Below are 27943 nucleotides of genomic sequence, written 5' to 3' on the forward strand. Positions count from 1 at the left end.
AGGCTGGGAAACAGACGCTGCTATTGGTCAGCTCGGCGCGTGACGTCACTTCATCTCCGCCCTGACCACGCACCGTTCACATGCTCAGCGTTGAACGAGATATGTTGGAGAAGTTTCTCTCCAGGCTGAAGAAAAAGCACCTTCGGGCATGAGATCGTTCGTTCTGAGAATAACCGATAACCGGTTTTTTGTTTCTGTCAGACCTGAGACAAAAAAAAAGAAAACAGATTTACAGTCAGACAACCACACACCCAACATTACAAAACAAAAAATAAAAGTTATAAAAGCAACTGCTATCCTTACAATAACAATAAATGTTTATGAAGTAATTGTGTCTAATCTTGTTTACCAATGGATTTAAGGATTTTTGGCATCAATGTAATGAGCAAATCCAATCAATTTCCTGGATTAGCTGGTTATTTGATCTATACATCTTTTCAACATTCATGTTTTTAATAATTTACCAAATCACAGTATTTCATTATATTGTGATAACAATTGCATACACCTTGACAAGGCTTCATCATTATTGCCTATAGCCCTTCACTATGGATATTGAACACACAAAAAGCAGAGGATTCTCAACTTCACACCCTTAACACTCTTAAAGCTGGAAGTCAGCTCTATAACCTTAGTGTGATAAGACACAAAGCGTTTAGCTCCCTAGACTCTTACAGTTTCCCTTTTGACAAAAAACTATGGCGGATGGCATTTGCATACAGTGTTGGTAGTAGCATTGGAAAATGGAAAATGGACCTGCATTTCTAAAGCGCTTTTCTAGTCTTTTCTGACTACTGATGGAGTGTTACGCTATATTCAGTCTACATTCATCAATTCACACACATTCACACACTGATGGCAGAGGAGCCGCCTGGCCATCAGGAGCTAATCTAATCTCACTTCTTCACACACTTTCACACGCTGAGGGCACAGCCTTCGGGGGCAATTTGGAGTTCAGTATCTTGCCCAAGGACACTTTGGCATGCAATCTACCGATTGGATGATGACTCGGTTGGCCTCTGACTGAAAACTGGAAGATGGTTCCACAGAAGAGGAGCTCTATGGCTGAAAGCTCTGGCACCCCGCTCTACTTTTGCAGAGTATGACAAGTAAGAGATAGTAGGGTTTAATGAGCTCTTTAAGATATGATGGCACCTGACCATAACGAGCTTTGTGGGTGAGGAGAAGGATTTTAAATTAAAGTCTGCATTTTACAGGGAGCCAGTGTAGAGAAATGTGGTTGCTTACAGTAGTGTTTGAGGCAATGACAATCCCGTCAATAGCTATATCTTTAGACAAGGATTTTCAGCGGAGTTTGGGCCCAAGTAACTTCTGTCTTATCTGAGTCTAACATCAGGACATTTCAGGCTCATCCAGGTGTTTATATTGTCAATATGCTTGGAGCTGATCAATAGATATAATTGAGTATCATCTGCATAACAATAAAAGTTTATCGAGTCTTCTCTAATGATATTGCATAAAGGAAGCATGTACAAGTTGAAAATAATTGGTCCAAACACAGAACCCTGTGGAACACCGGGTTTCACTTACATGCACAAATTGAACTGACTTAATGCAGTTCCTTTGATGCCAGTTAAGTTTTCCAATCTACATATTAGGATATCATGGTTCATGGTGTCGAACGCAGCACTGAGATCTAGGACCATTTACTTTTTCAGAGTATTCATAAGGTTACTTAAATAAGAAAATGCTCTTAGTATGGTCTTAGCCTTTTATTATTGGGTGCAGGGAAAAACAGCTGGAGATCCACATCAGCATTCAGCCATCGTGTGACTTGTTCAAGTGCACCTTGACAGCACGTGATATACAGTTTCATTGTCTTTTTTCTCTTGATCAAAACTGGACTCTTTTTCTTCTGAAAGCAGCCAATCACCTGACTGCACTCAGATCCAGATAGTGATTCAATAATGCAGCTGAACAAGTACACACGGTTTTGTAATTGGGAGCACAGTATGACATGTTGGCCATGTCATGTGCATGGTTGCACTCTTCACATTTGTAGAGTCAAAACCAATAATGCCGTGTCCTGCATTAGAGATGTTATGAAAGTCTCATGATCTCGTGTGTGATGAAAGGGTACAGCGTACAGTTACACAATCAAACCCATCCCAATGATGAAATTAATGGGTTCAATGAAGCTTTTACAGTAAAACATTTTTGCAAAAAGATACTGTATATTTTAATATTTCATTAACATATTTAATTTTAAAAATTAAAAACATTGCTCCCATTAAAGGAGTTTGTTCAAATCTAACATTACACTACTTCATGGAATTTTTTTGTTTTGTTTATTTCAGATCTTCACTCTTCGTCCTCGTATGTTCATAGAAAAAAAAAGAAAATAGGAAGAACAAGAAACGTACACATTCTTTTGTAAAACAGGTTGCGTTCATAAAAAAAGGTCCCAGTTGATTTATCTCTACTGTAGGTAATTTTACGAGGAAAGCAGCTTCATGTTTTGAGTTTTTGTTTGTTTTTTGGGGGACTGTTTGTATCTTTAAATCAATACTGTCTGAGGTGAAAAAGTCCAAAGCATCAAAATAAACCCTCTGATAAACGCGGGGGCAATACGCAGAAACATCCTGAATGAAATTCCATGAAATTCCCATGCAGTTTTTATTTATACTACAATGAGAAATTGGGATCAAGACCACCCTCCAGTCACAAAAATGGCCCTCAGTCAAAGGGCAGCAACAAGTATTGTAAGACAGACAAAAAAGGACTAGAATGGATTTACCAGAGTTATTTACAGCGTGTATTTCCCTCAAGATTATATTGACATTAAGGGATCCCGATATGTCCAGAACACTATTAAATGGCGTTAAATAGCTGGATGGAGTTCAATGGGACCGTACCCAAATGGACAGTTCGGCGTTGAGTGTACATTTGTAGTGTGAGTGGCCAAGGTTCTCACGAGGACAAGCGTGAGTCAGAAAATGAGAAGAACCGTGATGCTCATGAGGGCTCCTGCAAGTTTACAGGATCACGAGATGGAAGCACAGCGATTTAATTATAGTGTTATTAAAAGCCAAACGCTGTGAATAAGTTACACAATCTGCCCGTCTATATCTATCTGTCTGCCTCTCCGTTTCACTCAGTGACCGTCTCACTCTCTCTCCATTTCTGTCTGATGTACTGTAAGTAAACTATGGGAATATGTATGTGTGTTCGCATTGTGTATATTTACATTTAGGTCATTTACATGTGTGTCATATGTGTGCACACACAATCTTCACACCCCCAAGTTCAAAACTTCCTGGCTCATATAATTTATTTGAACATGAAACAAATTCAATTAATATGAATTAATAATTCATCTGTGTGCAATTTGATCTTATTGTTCTTTTGATACTCATATTTACATTTAACTCTGCACGCATGACAAAGACATCGAGCATGCCATTTTCTGTGCCTGAACTAGCTCAATAGAAAGAAATGAGTAATGTGCTATATATAATTACTACACATGTACACATTCAATACAAATGAAGCCGAAGCTGAGTCTTCAAACCTTGTCTATCAGCCACAAAAACAGCAGCAGTTTAAAAAACTTAAATGAGTTGGATGTGCAGTTTTGAGTCTGTAAATGTAAAAGTCCACGAACACATCATGTCTCATGATATCACGCATGCAGAGAGGTCGTGTGATTTCTGTTGGAGTTTGACCGAACACATAAGTGGAATCGATAATGAGGAAACTCTCTCTTTCTCTCTCTCTCTGTCTCTCTCTCTCTCTCTCTCTCTCTGTCTCTCTGTGTGTGTGTGTGTGTGTGTGTGTGTGTGTGTGTGTGTGTGTGTGTGTGTGTGTGTGTGTGTGTGTGTGTGTGTGTGTGTGTGTGTGTACTCAGGTCAGAATTAACACGTGAACCCTTTTTTTTTATCAGTTTTTGGGTTCAAAGGGAATAAAGAGGAAAAGGCAAAAATAGATATTGTTTAACTTATAGTTAAACATTAACTGTGGAGGTTACTATTTTAGGTCACACTAAGGGACATTTCAGAATTCACATGGAGGTAAATTTGAAAGGTTTCCAAAGTTGTGGTCTTGAATGTTTCTGCACAATACAGAATTCAATTTGAATAACATGTTTTTATACGTAAAAGAATGAATGAAAGCATGACGATAGGCTGAAGTATAGAGCTATATCTTTCTTAGCATTGCATTAGTTGTTCTAGATCTAGGTCTGGTGAACATTTAAAAATGATTGTTTATGCAAGCATTAATGTCATCTAGTTTGCTTTTTGTGGCTTATCAAAATATGTTTCCAATTCCTTTAACTCAACAAAGTGTAACTCACTCTGTAAGTCCATAGAGACCCTTGAGAAATGTATATTTTCTGATCATCAGTTCTGGTTGGACAGTACAATAACATAATGGCAGCAGCACAGTATAAGCCATGCAACTTCGGGATATTACTTAACAAACAATCATCTTAGCTGATGTGCTAAAACACTTCACTTTTTTAAAGGTACCCCTGTCATTCACCCCTGAAGGTCATTGAACCTCACCTGTGGAACAACTCCTCTCTGCAATATCGTGTTTGACTCATCACTGCCACCTAGCGGAATTAGTCTGACATACCTCACTACAGATATTTTTCTCGATGTAGGATAATGGTAGTTTGACATCGCTTGACCAAATTAATGGTCGTTCCCTTGTTGAAAAAAAAATCCAATGCAGGCAAAGATATTTAAACATTTTAGCAACAATATATATAAACAGGCACGACTGCACGCTTTATTGGTAGGCTATTGTTTGCACCGGATTCAAGGCTCGACGCAGAAGGCTTTTTGTAACGATCGACAGCGGTAGGCTATTCTCGTCATTAATGACAGACATCAAAACGTTAGTAATTGTAGGAAACCTACAGAAGAGGCAGGGTTGTTTAATGACTGCTTTGTTTGGTGGTACGTTCTAGGCTATCTGGTGTTTTAATAAAGTCATGGAGCAAATTAAGTGATTACAAGCATAATTTCCTTTTACTTAACGTTTACCGACGTCCCTCAATGCACACTTACAATACAACATCAGCGATAGTTCTCTCGGGCGATTCTCGTCCTATTCCCCACGTTGTTACCTGATAACGGTGTAAAGTCGCCGTTATTACGACATCACTAAGGACAGTGAAGGCAGCACCGTGTCACATGACCAGCGCACAGCTGAGGGATGCTGAGGTAGGCTTGCCCGTTAGCCACTTTAGCCGTGTGTACTAATCCTGGCAGAAGCGGCCGTTTGTTGTCAACGTTCCGGACAGAATCGCCCGAGGGGAGACACGCCGCGAGCCATGGCGAGGATCGAGCGCGTGTGGTCGTCCTCTGCGTGTCCTCGTATCGTCGGCCTAGGGTTGGATGTCAATGTCATCATCCGTAGCTAGGGCTGTCCAGTTAGCTCTGCTAGCTTGTGTCTGGTTAACGCAGGGCCAAGGCCAAGGCCAAGCGAGAAAAGGGAGGCCGTCGGGTGAGTAACGTCTGTTTTTCCCCCACCTTGTTTACCAGCGTCTCTATACGCCAACGCAACATATCGGCTCGTCGGTTGACAGCCGTTCAGCTGCTTACCGTGGTTTTCCTGTATTGAGCTGAATATTGCCTTTGTTTGCGAATGTACAGAAACGACTGTGTACCGACCATGTAACGCTATTCGCTGTGAAATGTAAACTGCTAATCACCGAGCAGAAGTAGACAGTGTAGAACCACTGCGCTCTCGCAGCCTGACAGGTCGAGGTTTTATTGTTTTTGTTGTTGTCTTGTGACGTGATGACAATAAGCTACTCGATTAAAAAACAATGCATTACATCGCAATGGCATTGGTTGGTTAACGTAGGCTTTGTCGTCCGGGGCGTTAGACACACAAATATGCTCCCACGCTTATGTATTATTATTATAATACTCATTTTTATATTATTTTTCTAATAAGGAAGTTGTCTAATGTCGGTGAATGTTATTGTGGAGAGCATGTTGTAGGGGCTTGGGGGGGGGGGGGGGCTGTCAAACGTATTGTTTTTACACAGCATTGTGCAGCATTTTGCATTTGCTTTCGAGGCCATACTTCCCTTATTAACTGAAACATGTTATTTATCTCTGTTGATTATGCATGGAATGCATTTCTCATGGGCATGCCTTCTGGCATGCATTCTTTTCTAGCTTTCTTGTAATCCAGACTAGGAGTTTACCCCTCTCTCTCACACACACATGGCATCACCGGGACTTAGAATATGAGAGGTTTGTAAGAATGACATGTTGTATTTGTGTCATTTGGAGGCACCCAAACTTTCTCTCTTGTTCATAATCCACCAGGCGTTTGCTCTGTAGGTGGACAGAGGAGGAGGAGGAGCAGCAGGAGTAGGACATTGGGTTTTGGATCAGACCTTCTTTTCAAGTTGCCGCCACTATCTTCTTCGTCATCGTCACCCTCAGCTGAGCCATGTCTTCGTCAGGGTGCTGCCACCTACCTGGCTCCCTTTGTGATTACTCCGGGAACGCCGATACCGACACCTCCAAGGATTCGGAGGAGTCCGATTCTACTGCGCAGGCCCAATACATTGCCAAGGTTACGGCTAAAGACGGCCGCCCGCTCTCCACCGTTGTTAAAGCGGTGAGCTTGCAGAGGTAAGAGAGGGAGACCCTAATGAATATACTGTAACTACACTATAGTTTGGTTAATCCTCACATTGTTGTCTTGTCTGTTTGCTCCACAGTGATGTGGGCATGTGTCGGATTTGTCATGAGGGAGCTGGAGGGGAGACGCTGCTCTCACCCTGCGACTGCACCGGTACGCTGGGTAAAGTGCACAAGAGCTGCTTGGAGAAGTGGCTCTCCTCCTCCAACACCAGCTACTGTGAACTCTGTCACACAGAATTCACCATCGAGCGACGACCACAACCACTCACACAGGTAAGGAGGTTTCTACGGCAAAGCTACATCTTTGGGCTTGTCCTGATATTTTAAGTATTTTGTTGTAAGTGTCAGATTAATGTAAGCCATGTAGACGATGTGCTAATAAGTAGCATGTTCAGGATGTGAGATGATTTGCTCATATTGATCAAATTGTTGCCTGGCCTTGTAATAAGAGCTCTCTATTCATTGGACTAGTTTTCAGTCACATCAATGCGTTCATATTAGTTATGATCACACCTTTTTAGTTCAGTTGAACCATCTAAACTCTTCATTTTGCTGGAACTCAGTGGCTGAAGGACCCAGGCCCTCGCAGCGAGAAGCGCACACTGCTGTGCGACATGGCCTGTTTTCTTCTCATCACGCCCCTGGCAGCTATCTCCGGCTGGCTGTGTCTGAGGGGAGCCCAGGACCACCTGCAACTGAAGAGCAGACTGGAGGCTGTTGGCCTCATCGCCCTCACCATCGCCCTCTTCACCATCTACATCCTGTGGACACTGGTAACTAATGCACTACCTTTGTTTACCCTCCTGGAACTGAGAAAAACCTGTTGAGGAAGTTTATGCACTGTACTGTTGTTGAGGTGCAAGCAAAGAACACATGTTTTTTCTCTCTGGTTTCTTAACACCCACAAGCTGCTTCTATTATCCATTTTTCTTGGCTTCCCACATAGATTTGGAAAACAAATGTGAACTGCCACACAGACACAATACAAAGACAACACCACCTACAGATCTAACAGATCTATGTTCTGCTTTTGATTGTTAAATATACATTCTGGGACTGTTTTCTGGTCCCAGTAAGACGATGCAAAGTCAAAGCACAGAGAGACATGGGGGATTGTGCAACTGGATAATTTGTCTGAAAATTGGCCAGATAGTTCATGCAGTAACATGCATGCATGACTCATTGAGAAAAGTAAGAATAAGCTGTCCTTTGCTCTATTTTCCTTATCGTTACTTATAACGATATGAATGAATCTGAAACTTTCCACAGACACCTAACATCTCAATCTCTAGCAAAAGAATCATTGCAAATGTCAAACTGTGAGAGATCCGTGGCAGCTTCAGTCCACTTATCGTTCCCGTCCTGCAGACGTACTACTCCGTCTCAAATATCTGGGTGTCAGTTTTATTGATGTCTGTCTCTTATTTCCTCGTCGCCGCCCGTCTCACCCTCTCACCCTTTTCCTTCCATTCTTGCTCAGGTGTCGTTTCGGTATCACTGTCAGTTGTACTCGGAGTGGAGGAGGACCAATCAGAAAGTGCGACTGCTCATGCCCGACATGAAAGGGGCGCACACCACCCAGCGATCTGTGCCGACCAAGTCGACGAAGAAAATGACTGACGAGACCATCGTATGAGTGCAGAGTGGTGGCAAGAGGAATATTTAAAAATAATGCCCACTGAAGCACTCGCTAAAAAAAAAAACCCCAACGACAACAAAATTAATCATGTTAATAAACTTTTGCACTTCATCAGGACCATTCTGAGAGGGGAGAGCTACTTCTTCTTCCTCCCGTTTTCTTCTTGTATTGAAGCACTTGATGTAAACTACTACAGTATTTGCCGACCACAAAAGGTGGTTTTGGGGAGAACTCATTCCGGAGTCCTAGTCGATGTTGAAACGCAGAGTTGTCAGCGGACAGCCGGTGCTGGGATGTGAACACCTGAAGACGTGGACGACGGACTAACCAGCCAAACTGTATGTCAGTGACACAAACTTATGAAATACTAAGACACAAGCTAATGTAGCAGGATATAACTGATTCAGCATGCTACTACAGTATAATATGAAACATATTCACTACCTATAAGTCCCTCATGCCTCTTCACAATGTATTTAGCTGGTTTTGAACAACGGGCAGCCAATAGCCCGGCAGAGGTTAACAACCTAAAAACACGATTGACAAAGTCTATCTGTGAATATTCTTTCTCGACATGTAGAGGGCGACAGTCGCTCATACCAACCTTGTTGTCTACAATCTGAATCCCTGTGAAGCTTCCTGGCAAAGCTTTGTCATTGCTGTGTGAGCGGTGAAAATCAAGTCATTTACCCGTTTAGACGACAGCTAAGGCATCACACATTTATCACAGCTGCCACAGGGTCGGTGAAGATTGTAGTACGTGGGACGACACCGACTGCAGCCGTTAAACGGCAGTGCAGTAATGTATAAAGAAATAGTATTGGAAGGTATGGAAAAGTGTTTACATTCTAATTAGATCATGTTTCTACTATCGTCACAAAAGGTGCATCAGCAAAACGGCCCCGCTCCACTTGTAAATGCACCATTCATTAATCGGGCCGCCTAGCAACGAACAGTAGTCATCAATGTCCGACGTCACAAGAGATGCAATTTCAAATAGAGGAGAGACGCAGTGTTCTGGAAGGTGAGGCTACAGACTTTTGTGCTACATGAACACAAGACGTACCAGAAGCAGGCTGGTGCTCGGGTTAAAAAGGTGCAAAAGAGAAACGTGTTTTGAGATGTCAATCAATGTATGCAGCATATGCTATACAAAGTATTTTGTGTTATTGTAGTCTTCCTGCTGCATCCCCCAGAAAGTTGGGTTATTGTGCAATAAAACACAAAGGACTCCTGGACTAAATCATTTTGACTCGTCTGTGTCTGCTACTTCAGCCTGGAATGAGCTTCATGTTCTCTTTGGAAATATATCTATAAATGTAGAATCACTGGGGAAGAATTGTTTTCCCACTGAATGTCACTCACCAAAAGTACAATTTCAGGTTTACTTGAGTACTTCAATTTATACCACATTACATTTCAGAGGGAAATTCCACTACACTGACTTTCCAATAGCTTTTTTTGATCAAGATATGGCATAAAACATAATAAAATGGGTTTTATATTGCAGGTTCCCATCATGTTCAGCTTGCAACAACTTACAATAATTCTCTTCAATGTCCCAAACAATACAAATTTGTATATGTATGTGTAATATGTCTAAAATAGATTAAACCAGCTCCATCTTGTCCTGAAACTATATAATCAATGTCATAATATAAAAAACCAATACATCAGTTTGCTCAGGGTGTAAATCACAAGTTTAATCATGATGCAATATATTTTGACAACTATGCAATATTTGCTCATATCACAAAGTCTGCCGCAATACTGTTATGATTTCATTCAATTCAGGGGCCTGTGATCGATATGAGACGATATCACAACCCCCATTAAACATTCAGTCACATCAAATGATTTGACATTTGTATTACCGAGCCGTGGGAAGGGGGTGCACACGCACGGAAACGGTGACACAGATGTGCCATGGGAATTTCAAAATAAAGGCGCATCATTAAGATGATGCGTCAATGTTTTTGCATCACGGATATCGGACCACTGAATCAACAGATGGATCCATGTATCGTTACAGCTGGTGATACAAGGTGGTCCCGGGTCACCGTACAGGTAGAGGGTCATTTTGTGTATGTGTCGCTAAAGGAGGAGAGGACGCAACGTAATATTGTAAAATTTATTTTCATGGCATTAATATAATGTATGTGAGCGGACAAGCTATCAAAATCAAAAGAGAAAAAAAAAAGTATATATTTTTACACAAAATGAAAGAAGCATCAGCAGCGTCACAACCACACTTTTGAGATGACTGAACGAGGAAGAGGAAAGCCCAAAAACAGGACTGCTGGTACGACTGAAACACAAAGGATTTAAACCCAGGTCCCCCCAACATCTACCAGGGAGAAGGCTAGGCTTTACAGGGTCTCAGGCAAGGCTATTCCGCTACACTATCATGGGTAACTGCAGCTACATAAGCGGTACCACCAGTCCTGTTTCTGCACTGGGATGTAGCAGATTGAACCTGGGTCAGATTACCATTTGAAATCAATTCAAACACTTCTTTCTGGAATTGATCGTTTGTAGCACAACAGAACCGACTCCGCTGATCTAAAAAGTGCAGATTTGGACAAAATTGCACCCCAGGCGGATAGAAGCACACCAACACTGTGGATTTCAATTAATAATCGACCCAGGTGAGGAGGGACGGTTGCCATTGGCTACAGGTTCTGACAGCACTGCAGTTTGCCCCCCCTCTGGCCATCCGTGGTGGGCGGCACGCTGATGTCCACCACGTTGTTTCCCGGGGACTCGTCGTGGGCAGACCGCTCGGCAATCTGTTTCTGCGAGACGATGCGGTAGATTTCTGTTTTTGGAAAGAATGAACAGAAACCCATATCCATATAAATATATATATATATATATATTATTGTCTTTTATGGTGATGTTTCAAGGTGATTCTTCAGTTAAGATTTTGCACAATACCGATCAAAAGACTTACCGCAGTAAGAGGAAGTTGTAAATCATTTGTGATAATATCAGTCACTTTTCATAAAGACTTTAACTCTGTTTACTGCCTGAACACGTTTTAATAGTAAGTTACCAGACCGAGGTCTGAGAATGATTTGGGCTTTAGACGTTAAGTGCTTCCACTTGTCATTGTTCAAGAACGGTGCAGCTCTGATGCTGGTTCACAAGCATACCTGTAAGGATGTTCTTGAAGGCTTCTTCAACGTTTGTTGAGTCCAAGGCTGAAGTTTCTATGAATGACAGATTGTTCTTCTCTGAGGAGAAAGAAAACATTCATTCAACAGCAATATCAGAAATCAGAGCCAAGTATTGTTCCATTTTATACATATCCCTTTCTTGCTACCTTTAGAAAAATAAACAATACAGTTAAGGTTTCTATGATCTCTCACTATAATCTACTGGAAAGGAGATCAAACAACGATTATAACAGATTAGGCTCCGATGTTAAGCCTTTACTGGGACTTTTTCGGGGGATCACGTACCTGCGAAGGCCCGGGCCTCATCCGTGGGCACGGCCCGGAGGTGGCGCAGGTCGCTCTTGTTGCCGACCAGCATGATGACGATGTTGTTGTCGGCGTGGTCTCTCAGCTCCTTCAGCCAGCGCTCCACATTCTCATAGGTCAGGTGTTTGGCTATGTCGTACACTAAGAGCGCCCCCACTGCTCCTCTGTAGTATCTATAAACGGGACCACAAGACAACAGGAGAGACACGTTTCTGCAGGTCTGCTTCAGTCTTTAACATCATTCTAAAAGGTGCTCTGCTAAATCTTCCTGTTGCTTGTACACCGACTAATCCCAGAATATACAGTAGTAAATACAACCTGTATTCTGTGCACTTTACTAAACATGGTTGGGTTTCATTTTACATAATACATGTTAAAGCTGTAATGAGACCTTCACTTGACTCATTCTACTTTGAGGTTTTTTAAATGGGTCATGTGAGATATAAATGTTGGTCCGTGAAACCTACATACACTAACTGAATACACATTTACCATGTTTGACATTCATCACATGCATTTGTATGCATCTGGGGCACTAAGTCTGGGTTGTGTCCATTTCCAGATTAAACCCACGAGCTGAAGTCTTGTTGAGCAGTCCCCAAACTAGCCCCTAAACCATTTCCCAAATAAATCCTCTTTAAGGTGACAGTCTGACAGACATTGTGTCACTTGTGACTGCACGACTGACATATTTCCCCTCACTGAGGCTGAACCGTCTGCGGCACTCAGACATGGACTCACGCCGAGGTGATGGCTCTGTAGCGCTCCTGTCCCGCTGTGTCCCAGATCTGAGCCTTTATCGTCTTGCCGTCCACCTGAATGCTGCGTGTGGCGAACTCCACCCCGATGGTGCTTTTGCTCTCCAGGTTGAACTCGTTCCGTGTGAATCGAGAGAGCAGGTTGCTCTTCCCAACGCCCGAGTCCCCAATTAACACGACTGCGGAGGAGGAGAAGGTGTGCGTTAGTATCCTGAGAAGTAGATGCTAGATCAAAGAAAAGCTGATATTGCATAAAAGCAGTGCGGCTCTTAAACTCTGGTTTCAACAGAACCCAGGGGCTCCGTGTTTGTGTGATTTATGGGATATGAAAAACAAAGATGTCTACTGGAAAGCAGAAATGTAACATTACAAAATACGAAGCTTGAGTCAATACAGAACCATTATGTTAGAACTCAATAGTGCTTGAGAATCTGCCTTGTTGTTCCTCCCATTTAAACTTCATGACAGCAGTCTTTGGAATTAAACTCGGGGTTTTTGAAGAAGCAGAATGAGCCCAACTGAATAAATGAGGGTTTTGCTGTTCAGCCTGCATCTTTAATACAGACTTCACAGCTTGAGCTTTCAAATGAAGAGTTTGGCCAAAACAACCCGAGGGTACCGGTATTCAGGGATTGCTGAAATCTTCAAGCCAAATAATTTTGTGCATCAACTCTCATTTCCAACAGTCTTTCAGATTCCATAGCCATCTCTACAAAAACAACCAAAGGGATCCTAAAACACACATCTCACCGTCGCCGTGGAGAAGCAGCTGAACTAAAACCACAGTTTAGCATCAACACAAAACTGTCCATTGATTATTATCGGGGCCCTCTTGTTTACACGTTGGCTCAAGCTGTGTTGTCAGAGGAGGGTGATTGATCCGGCTCATAGACCTAGGTCGAGCTGGGCTTCTGTTCTGCAGCACAGCAGTGAGGTGGGGCCTTTTTTTTTCTTTTTGTTTTCTCCCTCCACCAAAAAGGAAATAAGAGCCAAACTTTGTTCCGGGCTGCAGGAAGCTGATAACAGGCTTCATCAAACCCTGAATCGACAGTTTCAGGCCGCCTTGCCCTTCCTGTTTCGGCCGGGTCCACAGACGATGGCTCGGGCAGAGAGAGAGGCAGAGAGAGGGGGGGGGAGAGATAGTCCTCGCCTCCGGCAGATGCCCCATTCATCCCACAGAGGATACTTTGTTGTATCTAAATGACCCTTTCGCTTCTACAGGCCCAGGATGTTAATGTGCCACGGGAGCCGATACCACGATCAAAGGAAGTCATTCTGGATCCAACGGAGCCCCCAAGAGAAGAAACAGGGAGCCGAGTCCGGCACCCGCTTCAATGTGATCCGAGCAGCCAGGCCCTCTGATGACAGTCACAATAACACAAAGTTAGACGCGTTCTCAGCGTCAGAACGCAACGATCCTCACGTGAGGGTGAAGCTGATCGATCAGGGTATAAAAAGCTAATGGGCCTCATGAGGTGGAATAAAAACGGGATGTCATTCAGTGTTCGTTCAAACCACCAATCCGGCTCTGCGCCTTGATGAAAGTTTAATACAAAGACTGGGCACGGATTGGGTGTTGCATCCCATACCTATAAATAAAGCTGCAGGCGCTGCACTGTTACAATGACAGCATTATGTTGTAACAACACCAACCGACCATCACTGAAAAACAACAGTCTGTTTCTTTAGAAAACGCACAACACGACACGATAAAAGATGTAGAGGTATTTAGCTCTGTCGGTGTAAGCCTGTTTAAAAAAAGGGGGAATGCAGTCATCTCTCTCTCTCTTTTTTTTTTTTTTTTTTTTTACCTTTGAACAAGAAATCGTATTCATCGTCTCGGTTCCCCATTCTAGACGAGGCCGCTCCAAAGCTTGTCTCCGGAAGAGGGTGTGTGAAAGGCAGAGGTAGGATATGTGGTTATACGCCAGAAAGAAATGTGGTAAAGGTTTGCGCTGAGACTCTGCGCCAGTGTTGGCTGTCAAGGCGAGCTGGCCGCAGAAAGGGAGAGCTCCCAAACTCTGCAGCGGGAGGGGAGGAGTCGCTGCAGTTCAGATGCCTTCCTCACGGGGTCGCTGTTTACCGACATGCCAGCGGATTCCGTCCAGCTGGAGACGCGCGCCGTGTGTGAAAAGTTATTGAAAGAACATCCACAATAAAAAATGTTATTTCATATACAATCAACTGTAGTCTCGACCTTCTGGATTGTTTTAATCATATTGTCGAGATCAATTAGATAAATGAAAATGTCACGTGAACATATTGTGTAGGCTATTACACAAGAAATTGACAGATATCCGTAATTAAATTCTTACTGTTCAAAATGAAGATGTCAGACCTCCAGTCCCTCTGGTCCACAATTGTCATTTTTGATATTCACAACAACATGCTTATAAAATGACATAACTTTTGCCATTGATGTTTATTGGGCTTTTAATTTAAAATATCTACAATTTCAATAATCCAGAACGAATATTCTGGATATTTGCAATATAATTCTTACTAGGAAAGGCTCGCCACTTCAGGTGTCTATGTCCAAGTGGTACTAGTCAACATTTTAATTTCAGATATCAAAAAACATTTGAGTTATTTATCTAAAACACACCGTGACTAGTAAAAAAGTTATTAAGGCTATCAACATTGCCTAGGAAGTAAGCTATTATACGCTATTATAAGTAAGATACGATATCTACGAAATATATATAATAGACTATAAACAATGAGATTGCAGATATCCACAAATCTGCATGGCAAAATGGCCAATTCAGAATGGATTGTTGATACATTTTTCCCTATAAAATTTTATTGCAGACAATGAGAATGTTCATTCATGATCTAAAACGTGTGGATCTCTGAAATTGAAAGCACCATCGATGGCACAAGTTAAGTCATTTTTACTCTGAAGAATGATGTGGATATCTACTGTAGCCTATATTGAATTTGTCAACGGGTAAAATGTAATTGTGGGTATCTGACATCTTATTTTTGACTAGGACTATTAAAGATAGAAAGATATCTCCACTCCAATCCGCATTGTCGGATAAATATCTGATCAATAATCCCATTTAAAAATGACTAGAGCCCATTGAGTCGGTCACTAGTGGTGGGGAGATGGTTGAGTTTGCGGATGTTATTTTATCATAATCCCAGCACGACACATTTTCTTTTTAGGGTGGATTTTCCCTTTAAAATCGTGCTGACAGTTGGACCCGCCCTCAGCCCATAAACTCCACTCCTATTGGCTAAGCGTAGGGTCAGCTGCTGCAGCACAGACGCACGTGCGGCTCCGCTCATTTCAAGATCAAGATGGCAGCCTCCGTGTGTCGGTGTTACGAGGTTAGTCAACCATTCATGTCCTTCATTGAAGTTCCAGAGTGTCCAGCAGATAATTTGGTGAAAGGAGTAAACTTTCAAGTACTTGTGGTTTAGGCTTCGCACGTCCAGTGACGTGGAGGGGACGCCGAAGTGTGTTTTTAATGCAGCAGCAGAGCGAGCTGTCCGGCAGAAAAGGCCTTGTTGCATCAGGCGGACAGCAGGGATCTTAATGTTCTCCCTCACCTAGCAACGTTCAAAATGAACGTCTTGTTTTAGATTTGTTGGCGGATTGATTTACGTGTTGGGGCTCGAGATTGGCAACGTTTGGTTAAAAAGTGAGCAGTTGAGACGCGAAATACACGTAGCCGGGTATTGACACGTAGTTTCAGTTATAAAACAGGCATGACGGGATTCATAGTGGTAGTACACTCTCTCTGTTTAAGTAACTAAGGTGTTGCACACAATTCTGTGACTCATAATATTCTGTGACCTGGTTGAATTTCACCTATCAGGTCAGTGCAAATGGGTTTAAACATGGTGGCCTATAATTTATTGTGCGAGTTCAGTGAACCTAAACCAGTGATACTAGAGGACCAGACAAAAACCCATCTACCTAACGGAGGTTAGACCAGGTTTTGGCTGCTCTAACCTACAGGTTAGGTGCTGTTTCTTTACAGAAAGCTAACACTAATCAAAATAGCATGTGTTTAAACAAAACATTACCAGTGACAGTATATGTCCACTCCAATTTGGGCCAGAGAACACGGTGCAACACTTGTACACATAATTACAGTTATAGGGCCAGTCTTGACCGGACTCCATTATAATTGTTTTTTAACCTCATTGGCGAGGGCTGGAGTCTAGGGTCTTGGAAACTAGGCACCCGAATTTGAGACAGCGAGCCAGCAGATTCCATCAAATAGGGACTTTATTTTGGCTTGAATTTAACTTCCTCAAGTGGCAGGTCTGTATAAATTACACTTCAGGTTTGCAGTCCCATGCATTTACTCATCTTAAGCATGTTAATTATGCAAGTCTGTTGGCCCTGAACAAAGTTAGATCAAATTAAAATGCAAACAATACATCAGTTGAACGCTGGAATTCATCATAAATGGAACTAAATAGACACATGACTTTATCAAAACATTGGTAAACCTTAAATAATAACTCACTTTTGGACGCACTCAACAAGCATACGAGAACACTGGTCGGGTTTGGTGGAAACAGAGCAATGTTGTTTCCTCCTAGTTATAAGAGCACTAATTCAGGTCAGATTGAGTTCACCTGTGTCTAGTTGACTGTGACTCCTCCCATAGCTCACTGGGGGTATGGAGACATGGAAGACTTTCAACAATGATATAATACAATAGCATACCCACTGCCAATGCTGATACAAATACATATACAACATGTGTAAGCCTCTTTGAGCTCTGTGCCATGTATAAAACTTATGAGCTGGGCTCCTTTTTGAATTGCTTTTTGGATTGAGAGGGGATTTGAAAGGACACCGCTGTTCTAGAGGCTTGTGGTCGACCGTACTGTACAGACATACCTAATTTTTTTTTCTTTTAATAGACTATCTTTTGAAACAACTGTTTCATGTAGCTCGGTGAAGGTGTCCAGGGGTCTTTAAATATAGCCTGAATTTAGCCAATACACCTTGATGCAAATGACCACCCTGCAAACGGATAAAACATTTAGTAAATGTGATTCTTACAAGCAGCATCACAACAAAATGTCTCCTGTTTTCCCACCATTTTCCTATTTTATATCCTTGCTAATTACTGTGGGGGCATGACTCCTTAGTATCCCATTAACCACTTGTCAATTATGCTCCATCCACTGCAGTATTGGCAGAGTTGAGAGTTTTTACTAACCGTGGCTTTCTCTCCATTGCAGCTGGTTGGCAGACGTGCCTTGGCCCTCTGCTTCCGGCCTAGTGTGTCTTCAGTGTGGAGAGGAGATGCCTTTACGACAAACAGGAGCCCAGCTGCAACTGTGCAGGTACACATTCACAGCTCCCGTTGACCTTTAAATGACACACACTTCTTGTTGATTACATCAAAGAAAACAATCAGTTGTCTTCTATCATACTAAATAGTACATGGACTCTGGTTTATTCTTTCTTTCAATGTCACAGAAAAAAGCACTTCCCGGTGTCCTGTCCAACTAAAGTCCTATTTTCTGTTTATCACCTGTTTTAGGTGCGATATGCCTCGGGACGTAGAAGTTTCTTTGGAGAGTTTGTGGATAATCTGCGTCAGGAATTCAGTAAGAATCAGGAGATGAAAGACAACATAAAGAAGTTCAGAGACGAGGCCAAGCGGCTTGAGGAGTCTGATGCTCTCCAACAAGCCCGCAGGAAATATGTAAGGACATCATTTGGTTTGCAGCCGTGGTGATTTTGTATTAGGAAATCTCTCTTTGAATAATGATGATTATTATTTTTAAAAATGTATCTGCATTGACCAGGCTTTGTTTTACATAATTCTTTTATTTTTGTAATTTTTTTTTATTTACTTCAAAAGAAATCTATAGAGTCTGAGACGGTGAAAACTTCAGAGGTGTTTAAGAAGACGTTTGGCTCCCTGTCAGAGACCGTCAAAGAGGTAAGGTATCACCACTTCCTCTGGTAGAATACAGTCATACTTCTACACCATGGGTGTCAAAAATAAATGGCCCCAATGGGGAAAATAAAGTTAAGTCTTATTGTTTTGGTTGCAAAAATGACATCTAGTATATTAAACTAGTGACCGACTAATGGCATCCGTCTTCATGTGTTTGTGTATGTGCTTCTATTGCCATCTGGCCACAGGGTTTAGAGGAAGTGAGTCGTACTGATATTGGGAAGAAGATCAAGGAAAGCGTGGAGGAGGCTGCCAAGACAGCCATGCACTCTGCTGAGTCGGTCTCCAAAGGAGGAGAAAAACTGGGCAGAACCGGTGCATTCAGGGCCATTTCCCAGGTCAGAAGAAAGAACAAAATATCCATACGTCTCCAAGGTCTCACCCTCAGATTACATAATTCTGGAGGAGCATCATCTTCATTCCAGCTAACTACCAAAAATTCAGGGTTTGATAATTGCTGTGATTTTGAGGCATTATTTATGATTTGTAGATACAGTTGGCGTTTGCATAGATCCACCAGTGCTCTTTGCTCATCGCTCATAAGAATCGGTCTTATGCCTTTTTGAGCATACGCTTAAGTGTACTCTACTTACTCCTAATTGCAAATGACGTAGCATGTTTACTGTAGATATTTACAGAGAAACATAATTTCCTGAAAACGTCAGTGATCTCAAACAGTGGCTATCGGAGGGTCTTGTAGTTCTGGCTTGCCAACTACAGTTGACCAATTAGCATTGTCAAATAGTCCACAGTTGTCACACCACCAAAGCATTCAGGTGAAGCTTACTTTTTTAATTTAGCTACCACACAAGAGATAAACTGCAGTTATTTGGTGCATGAGGTGTAACTTAAAGTCCTGTGTTGAGCAGTTTGTTATAGCGTTAAAGACGTGTCACGTCCAAGTTATAATACAACTACGTGTGCTCTCTGTAGGGTGTGGAGACCATGAAGAAGGAGATAGAAGTTGGGGATGCCGGCCCTTACAGAGCTCCCCCGCAGCTAAGGAAGAGAAGCGATTTCTCCTCCAAAGGAGCCGACGACGACTCCAGAGTGTTCGAGGCCAATGAGTGAGCCACTGTTGTAACTTAAACCTGTTTCCCCTCTCACCCCCTCTTCTGGAACAATACACCTCCATCTTGACAGTGTATCTTTGATCCCCATTAATGCATAACCACACTTGTTGTAACCGTCTCTAATGATGGGAGTGATTTCTCTTGTATTTTTGGATGCAGAGAGGCTATGGGCGTTGTTCTCCACAAGGATTCAAAGTGGTACCAGCAGTGGAAGGAATTCAAGGACAATAATGTCGTTTTTAACAGTAAGGAAATCCTCTGGATTTATTATCTCAGATCCTGTAGAATTAGTGTTATATAATAAATCACCTTCAGTATCCATGTCATTTCCACTAAAGACAGCAGGTGGCACCATATTCTTTACATTAGACTACATTATGGACAAATCCAATTCAGGCATCAGCTGTTTATCTAGACCATAGAGCCCTGACAAGCGTTATGCTCACCCCAGTATTCCCTTTTTTGCTTTCCACAGGATTCTTTGATATGAAGATGAAATATGATGAAAGTGACAATGCCGTCGTCAGAGCATCCAGAGCTGTGACTGACAGGGTCACTGGCTTCCTAGGTAAGGCTCCACAATAGTGGATTTCATTTTGCAGTAAGCATTCATTGTTGTAATCTCTTATACGATCTACATACAGTATACCCTGAAATCTCCCGTCACTCTAACAATATGTTAAGATACTTTCAGATTGAACCGCCTGATCTGTTTGCTATTGCTGCTGTTGATTTTGTTGTTTGTTTTCCAGGCAGTCTTTTCTCAAAGACAGAAATGTCCGAGGTGCTGACGGAGATCGTGAAGGCAGACCCTAACTTTGATAAAGACTCTTTCCTTAAACAGTGTGAGAAGGACATCATCCCAAACATACTGGAGGTAAATAGACTCTTCTGCTGTCTCTCAGTTTGCCCTAGACTCTAACTGATTCATTCACACTCCTCTCTTTGCTCAATAACCGAGGGTATTTTAATAAAGAGGCTAGGAAAAGACTTAGCTTCATTAAAAGTGATATTTTACTGCAGCTTCCATCACATCAAGAAAATGTATTTGTGTCGCATTTTAAAACCAATTCTAATCTAATTCTAATCAATTATTTCTCAAATCTCAAAACAAAACAATGTTTTGTGTCTTCAAGGTCACTTAGCTGATGATGCAGTAACAAGCATATAATAATGACAAAGGATATACATATAGTTTGAATGAACTATGCCTGGAAGTCAGTTCCCACATGAGTCTGAAAGTGTTCTATAGTCATGTCATCACACTGAATTTGTAAATCTGTCATTAAGACTACAAGTGGAAATAGGCGTGATTTAACAAAATAAGTTTGGTTTAGTGGTTCAGCTCACTTTGTGAAATACCCTTCTGATGTCACTCTCATTGTTGTAACAGAGTTGCTGTTCTTTCTGCAGGCTATGATCCGTGGCGAGCTGGATGTATTAAAGGACTGGTGCTATGAAGCTGTAAGTCATTGGATGCTGCCTCTACATTTTGTATGCAATCTATAAAGAAATGCAGCACAGAAGGAAAATGTTTTTTGAATTTCTGAAGTCTGACGTCAGGCCCAGCAGCATCTCGTTATATTGTTATATATTTATTTTGGCACTTTTCCTCATCTCTCTCTGTGAAGCTTCGTTTTCATGTCTGATGTGTTTTTAATTTACCTGTCCTCAGACGTACAGTCAGCTGGCTCACCCCATACAGCAGGCCAGAGCACTGGGGCTGCTCTTCCAGTCCAAAATCCTCGACATTGATAACATAGATGTAAGTGTTGGAACACCAGCCATCACACACATTACATCATACTTTACTGTGTTCTCACATAGAATAATATCCATAAATATATTCCAATCCCTCTATTAAGCTTTTTAACACTAGCAGACGTCACTTGTTGTTTTCATTCCGTTTAAGAAATCCAGGAGCTGCAAAAAGTGGCAATAACCCTTGTTACGTGTGTTCTCATTTAACTGTCTGTTCCTGTGTTGTAGCTCGCGATGGGTAAGATGATGGACCAGGGCCCAGTGCTGATCATCACCTTCCAGGCGCAGGTCGTCATGGTGATCCGCAGCCCCAAAGGAGACATTGTGGAAGGAGATCCGGTCAGTGAACCCATAATTACTTATAATCATGGCAAATCTGATATAATCAGTCATTTTAAGGAAGTAAACAACTCAAATTAGTGAAATTAGATCAGCACTCCATTACCTGTGTCCCTTTCACATCCATCTTTATTACTTTGAATTTCACAGGTTTGATGTAGCAATAGCACTCTGGTTTGTTTTACTTCCCCTACAGTAGGATTTGAACTGCCCATAGTGATACATTTCTTATGTGAATGTTAACATAAAAGCCTCCTCCATACTGTCTCTCCTGTACTCACCCTCTACTCCTCCTTCAACAGGAGAAGGTGATGAGGATGATGTATGTTTGGGCGTTGTGTCGTGACCAGGAGGAGCTGAACCCCAACGCAGCCTGGAGGCTCCTGGACATCTCCGCCTCCAGTACCGAGCAGGTCCTCTAGGAGGAGGAGGAGGAGGAGGAGGAGCGTAGGTGAAAAGGCAGGCATAAGACACGCAGACTGTGAAGCAGAGCAGAAGACACAAGGATGTGCCTGGAGCACCTACTGACTCACACATACACACATTAACATCTGAGAGAAGAGGGCACCCATGGGCTTGTGTCACGCCAGATGATGTATTTGCAGACGCTCATATTTCCACTTGCTTTCCAGAGGATTAATGTGCACATGTATATATACATCCACTCTGCGGTGCGAAGATACATGGTCAAAGAGTTCGTGAAGAGAGCGCAGTGTTTTTGTTTCCAGATACAGAACATTTACATTCATTTTTGAATGTAACTTTTTCACCAACTGGCTTAAGAGGAGTCTTTGCCATTCCCATTGCTGTTTCATCCAGTGGTGCAGTCCGTCCATACCAGGCTGGTGGCGAGATCAAAGAAGATCGGTGGAAGAAAACAGACATGGTACCTTTGACTTTGCCCGCTGGTCTCAAGAGGGACATCTGAAGCCCAAAACTAGGTTTAATGTCAACACTGTATTTGTCAAATAATGTAAACAAGGAATTACAATTGGCACGGAGCTTTTTGCAGCAACCAACAGAGCTGAGTGGGACGGCATGAGAGACCTTGTTCATCTAGGTGAACATGCTTGAACTTAAAGGGGTATTCCAACAATTTTACACATGAAGATCAATTTACTCGTCACAAGCCTGTGAATCCAGTTGTGTAATGTCACATGGCTCCAGAGGGGGCTTTCTAAATCTGATAATATCGCCCTGATGATGTCATCAGAGTTACTACTTGAGGCATTTTTAAACATAAACCCTGTTTTACAACTTGGGACGTGGAGTTTAAAAGGAGCATTTACCAGACAGGAAGAGTCGAATGAAAGATGCCATTAAGTTGCATTATGGGAAACAGAATCCAGTAGTTTGGCCAACACTATGGAATAAAAATCAAGATATCTAAACCTCTGCTGCTTCGATAGCAGATTCTTTAATAAACTGTATGCAGCTGCGATACTAAATGGCTGGGGTATAACCTTAAGGCTTAAGTGTCTTATATTTATTACATTTACAATGTAACATGAACAGAACTGCACGTCCACTGTCTGGAAGGCCCTTTAATGACCCCCTAACAAACAATACCTTAAACTCTGTAAAAGGTTAAATCAACCAGAGAAACAGTCTACAGTGTTGTTAGGGGGAAACATGGTTGACCAAATGACTATGGACCATTAAAAGAGATGCATTCTTCTTGAATTCTAGCATTTTAGCAGCTGTGGTTGTTTACACTTTGTTCCTGCTGGCTTTCACATCAGAAACTTATCAAAACTTGAATATAACAACAAGTAAGACAAGGTCTGAACCATATTCCATAGGATGTAACGACCTGTGTAGTCATGTCCATGCCGTCATGTGTAACAAGCTCAGATTTCCCAAGTCACCAGAGAAACCACAAGCAACTGGATAAAACATCCTTGTGTTTGTTTTTGAAAGGCAGCATGTGTTTTCTCAAGTTGCACTGCATTGGACTCCAAGTCACTGTATACTCACCCTCTATAAGAAGAACTGTGTTGTATCTACATATTAATATAAGCTCTCGACTCTGTAAATATATTAAATATCGAGTACTGGCTGGGCCACATTCAAATATGTGATCATGGCAGCTTTATTGTTTGAGGATCATTTGCCATCTCATGTTCTACATTTTTCAGCCTTAGTTTTACTCAAGTTTGGTTCACTGTTGCTGAGGATGAAAACTTGAAGGGATACACACATTACTGTACCTGTTATGTTGATTATTTCTGACATTTTTCTGTGTGACCACATGGGTCACTACTCGCATGTCACTGAAGATTGAACACATTACGATTTAACTGGACGTCTCTTAACTCGATTATTCATGAATCTACAGAAATGTCTGATTGTGAAGAGAATTGAGCTCCTGATGAGATTATACTAAGATAATGTGAGCACGTTTTGTTTGCAGAACAGTAGTCATTCATGGCCAAAGTATGTGTCTGTTATTATTATTATTACTATTCATTCAGTCACACCGTGCTCAACTAACATTACTGGTGTGGGTCCATGATTTTTATCATTCCTGTGAAAAATAAAACCCACTAATTAGGGCCATGTGTTCAATTATAAAACACATAATTTGTGAGGACTCGTTAAGGGGAGATACCCAGGTGAATAGGGTAAAAAAATAATAATAAAAAAATAGATATCACCATGAAAGTTCCCCAGTTTATTACTTATACTAAGACAATTTTATTTTGTATTACAAGTGTCCTGAAAATGTATATTTATATTATAGTATTATTTTATGAAATATTTGGTTATTTACATACATTTCCAGAACAGGAATCTTAACAATGGATAAAGCCAGGTTAAAAATTATTGTTTCACTTTCTTAGTCAAAGGGTTTTACTAAAGACTTTTGGATATCACTCCATATATCCAATTTTCTTTTATGATAATCAAATGTTCTATGAATCAGGCTATGAATGATATATGAACAACCAGCTTTAGAATAAAGACAGGAATTACACTGGAAGGTTTGGTGAATGTAAGTGCTACTGAAGTAGAGATATTGGAATATGAGAATTTTCATTAACAGGTTTTCAGAAATTCTGTTTTGTATGCTTTCATTAAATATGCAAATGATATCTAATGCTAACTTTTGCTAATGTTGCTGGGATAGCCTGGTCCTAAACAGCATGTTAGTATTCGGTATCGGCCAAATTGCCATGAAATATGGTATACAAAATTTTGGTCAGACAATGAATCATTGTTTTTTGAGGTCTCAGCTTTCATCTAGCATCATTTTGTTAAACATTCAGCAGATAGTGCATGACATTAAGTTAACTCCTTCTTGCGACCCAGAGAACAAACTTGCCAAACAAAAATTCAGGGGATAAATCGTTTTGATGTAATGTAATGGGGGCCATTATTGTCGCAAATGCTTTTACAAATCTGTGTGGATTTGCGTATCTGTTTCTCAATTCCTGTGTGAATAATCAGGTTTGTAACAGCTTTTCAGATTTACAAGTGTATTGAGATTTATAAATGTGTAAACAAATCTGTCATATCGTTAGCCTAATAGCATAATTGCCTAAGTCATTTTTTGGCCAAATTGAGATATCTGCCTAACCTTCCTCTCCTACCACTGCTGCATCACCTTGCCTTATTGGCTATGTCCTCAACCTATCAGAACACTTTTTAGAGTCCAAAATCACTATCTGCCCAAGTCATCTTTTTGACTTAGGCATGTTTGCCGGTATAAACAAACATGGCTGATCGCATAAGAAAGTTTAACAGAAGTGAAGCATTAGATCTTCTCTTCAATTCATTTGGTAAGCTGGTTTATTCCTTCAACTTTCTAGAAAGTAAATGTACTCTCAGTCAATCAAGGAGATTAGGAACTGTGTGTTTAAACTTTTAATCACAATTCTGCAACAAGATATGATGTAGTGTAAGAGCTAGCTTATGCTAGCAAAGCTTAATTTGAAGTGTTGATTTTAAGTGTTTTGACAAGAAATACAAGAAGTATTCTTGGTAATATGGTCTTTTTCAAGTCTAAGTCTTTTTCACTTTAAGAATGTGGCTGCATTATTTGATTTAATCATCAATCATCATATTTGCATTTTCATTCTCATGATCTGCAAAATAGTGCACATAATTCAAAATGCCTTGTCAATGCACTTTGTTTGTTTTCATTATGGCATAAGTTGAGGTTAAAACAACTTAGTTAAGGTTAAAAGAACTTAGTTAAGGTTAAAAGAACTTAGTTAAGGTGAAAACAACTTAGGTAAGGTTAAAACAACTTAGGCAAGGTTAAACTTTAAAACAACTTTGTTAAGATTATACTTTAAAACACCTTAGATAAGGTTAGACTTGGTTATGTTATCATTATATACATATACTGTAAGAGAAAAAAATGCCTAAGTCATGACATATTCTGCCTAAGTCACTTTTATTTGTTATGGAGTTGATGTTGTGTCTTTTTTTTTTTTTTCAAACTTGTTCACAGGTCTGGTTGAACTTGCTGTTACATTATCAATAAAAAATACCAATCTGCTTGCTAGAAATTGTGTTTTTTCTCTTTTTCCGAAAACGTTCAAATATGACTTAGGCAATTATGCTATTAGGCTAACGATATATAGATATAAATGGCTGAAAAGTCTATGTATTTTTTGCAAGAGCTGGAAAATAGTCATCATGCCATGGCAGATTTGCAAATGTGTGTGGTGATTTGTCTGAACCACTTTGCCTGCAGTGTGACTCAGTAGCAGTACAGCTCACCACCAGCAGCCTGCAGTAGAGCGCCCCCAGTGATGTTGAGCTGTGTAAATGAGGACCATGTAAGAGCTCCACCAGTTCAAGGGAGACTACAGTACAGACAAATCTCCATATGCAGATCTCTGCCACAGCACAGCAGAGTGTAGCATAACTCACATAAAAAGGTCTCCAATTCAGAGTCTTGCTGAGTTGTAACTGATGACTTATCTGTATTTCCAGCTCTGAAAGCAGACTTTTCAGCCATTAATATCTATGTACACATTTATTATGTTATTTAAACATTATACATTTAGAAATCTCAATACACTTGCAGATATGAATACAAATTTGTAGATTTATTGAATACTCATTTACAAATCTGATTACGCACAAACATTATTCTGAATACATGAGCAGATTTCTGTACACGTTCACAAATCTCAGTACGCGTTTAGAGATTATTTTACACATTTACAACTGACTACACACACACAGATTGAGATACAGATACACAACTCTCCACATAGATTTGCAAATAGTTTAGCTGGAATATTTAATGACATGTAACGCGACCCCGAGGAGCAACGCTCCACTACTCACAAGGCTTAACTAGACACTGTTTGTTCTATCCAACACTCACATTGTTCTTCTATTGGAGTAGACTGGTTTAGAACACACCCTTACATGTTAGCCTGTCTAAAAAAGATACGCATAAACAACACGGTTTACTTGAAAAATGAGGCTGCAACATTTTCCCATGATAATAGAAATCCTCCCCATGTATACTGTATGTGCAACTGAGATTTACACATTACCTTTAACTTGAAGATTTAAGTTGACCAAAGGAAAAATATATTCACGAATCTTTCTGTTTTTACCCAAGCTTTCTTAAGAGTCAGCAGCATCGATGTGTTGTGGGTTTGTGCTCAGGAGGGAATATTAACCTCTGCATGCCTCTGTGTGTGTGTGTGTGTGTGTGTGTGTGTGTGTGTGTGTGTGTGTGTGTGTGTGTGTGTGTGTGTGCGTGTGTGTGCGTGTGTGTCTGTGTCCGTGTCCGTCCGTCCTTTGGATTCTCATTTCAACACTGACAGGCTCTGATAGATGTCCATGGATCTGGCCATTGAAGCTGGTTGATAAAACTATGGATTTGCTAGTATAGGGATGATAGATCAGGCTTTAAATAACGCATGCCTGTAGATTCACACACAGGGCCAATATATATGGGACCTCATCCCACAGCTGTCTCTTGTGATGAATGACTCGGGACGTCCTCATACTAACTAACCTCCTTTGTTCCTCCAAAGTCTACTCGCTGCTCTTGACTGCGACCGACGCCTACTGAGGGTTGATTCCTCTGTCCTTTAAGCAATCCTCGCCAGTTAACTGATATATATCAAGTTTCTGCAGCACGTTTTCACATAATGTATTTTTCATATTAATGTTCAGCACAAGTTAACAGTAAAGATCATTTAAATCGCAGGATGAGAGCATTCTTCTGGAAAAAGTCTGTGTTTCCCCCCTGAGCAATGAGTCCTCTTATTGTAGCTGAACGAATGGGGCTGCATGCATAAACACAGCAGCCTGAAGGCAGTGCAGTACTCTCC

At 41.2% G+C, this 27943-nt stretch overlaps 3 protein-coding genes across 3 annotated transcripts; 2 read left to right on the plus strand and 1 right to left on the minus strand.

Moving 5' to 3' along the window:
* The first annotated feature begins 5182 nt into the window (after positions 1–5182).
* Positions 5183–9517, plus strand: LOC311012558 (E3 ubiquitin-protein ligase MARCHF2-like). Its single transcript, XM_084008046.1, has 5 exons — positions 5183–5475; positions 6312–6623; positions 6713–6908; positions 7199–7408; positions 8116–9517. Exons 2-5 carry the CDS (start codon positions 6439–6441, stop codon positions 8269–8271), a joined length of 747 nt encoding a protein of 248 aa, XP_083864172.1. The 5' UTR covers positions 5183–5475; positions 6312–6438; the 3' UTR covers positions 8272–9517.
* An 874-nt stretch (positions 9518–10391) lies between these two features.
* LOC311012560 (ras-related protein Rab-11B) lies at positions 10392–14520 on the minus strand. The gene is made up of 5 exons (XM_084008048.1): positions 14329–14520; positions 12501–12696; positions 11739–11932; positions 11430–11510; positions 10392–11092 (listed from the first exon to the last, which is right to left on the minus strand). The coding sequence occupies exons 1-5, from the start codon at positions 14366–14368 to the stop codon at positions 10947–10949; spliced, it is 657 nt and encodes a 218-aa protein (XP_083864174.1). The 5' UTR covers positions 14369–14520; the 3' UTR covers positions 10392–10946.
* A 1242-nt stretch (positions 14521–15762) lies between these two features.
* On the plus strand, positions 15763–23930 carry LOC311012549 (mitochondrial import inner membrane translocase subunit TIM44-like). The gene is made up of 13 exons (XM_084008034.1): positions 15763–15853; positions 17732–17836; positions 18037–18201; positions 18361–18441; positions 18648–18797; positions 19393–19526; positions 19692–19777; positions 20008–20100; positions 20285–20409; positions 20946–20996; positions 21208–21297; positions 21522–21632; positions 21935–23930. The coding sequence occupies exons 1-13, from the start codon at positions 15824–15826 to the stop codon at positions 22052–22054; spliced, it is 1341 nt and encodes a 446-aa protein (XP_083864160.1). The 5' UTR covers positions 15763–15823; the 3' UTR covers positions 22055–23930.
* The last annotated feature ends 4013 nt before the right edge of the window (positions 23931–27943 follow it).

The sequence above is a fragment of the Eutrigla gurnardus genome (assembly GCF_963514095.1).
Source record: "Eutrigla gurnardus genome assembly, chromosome: 4".
In the NCBI taxonomy this organism is placed as follows: Eukaryota; Metazoa; Chordata; class Actinopteri; order Perciformes; family Triglidae; genus Eutrigla; species Eutrigla gurnardus.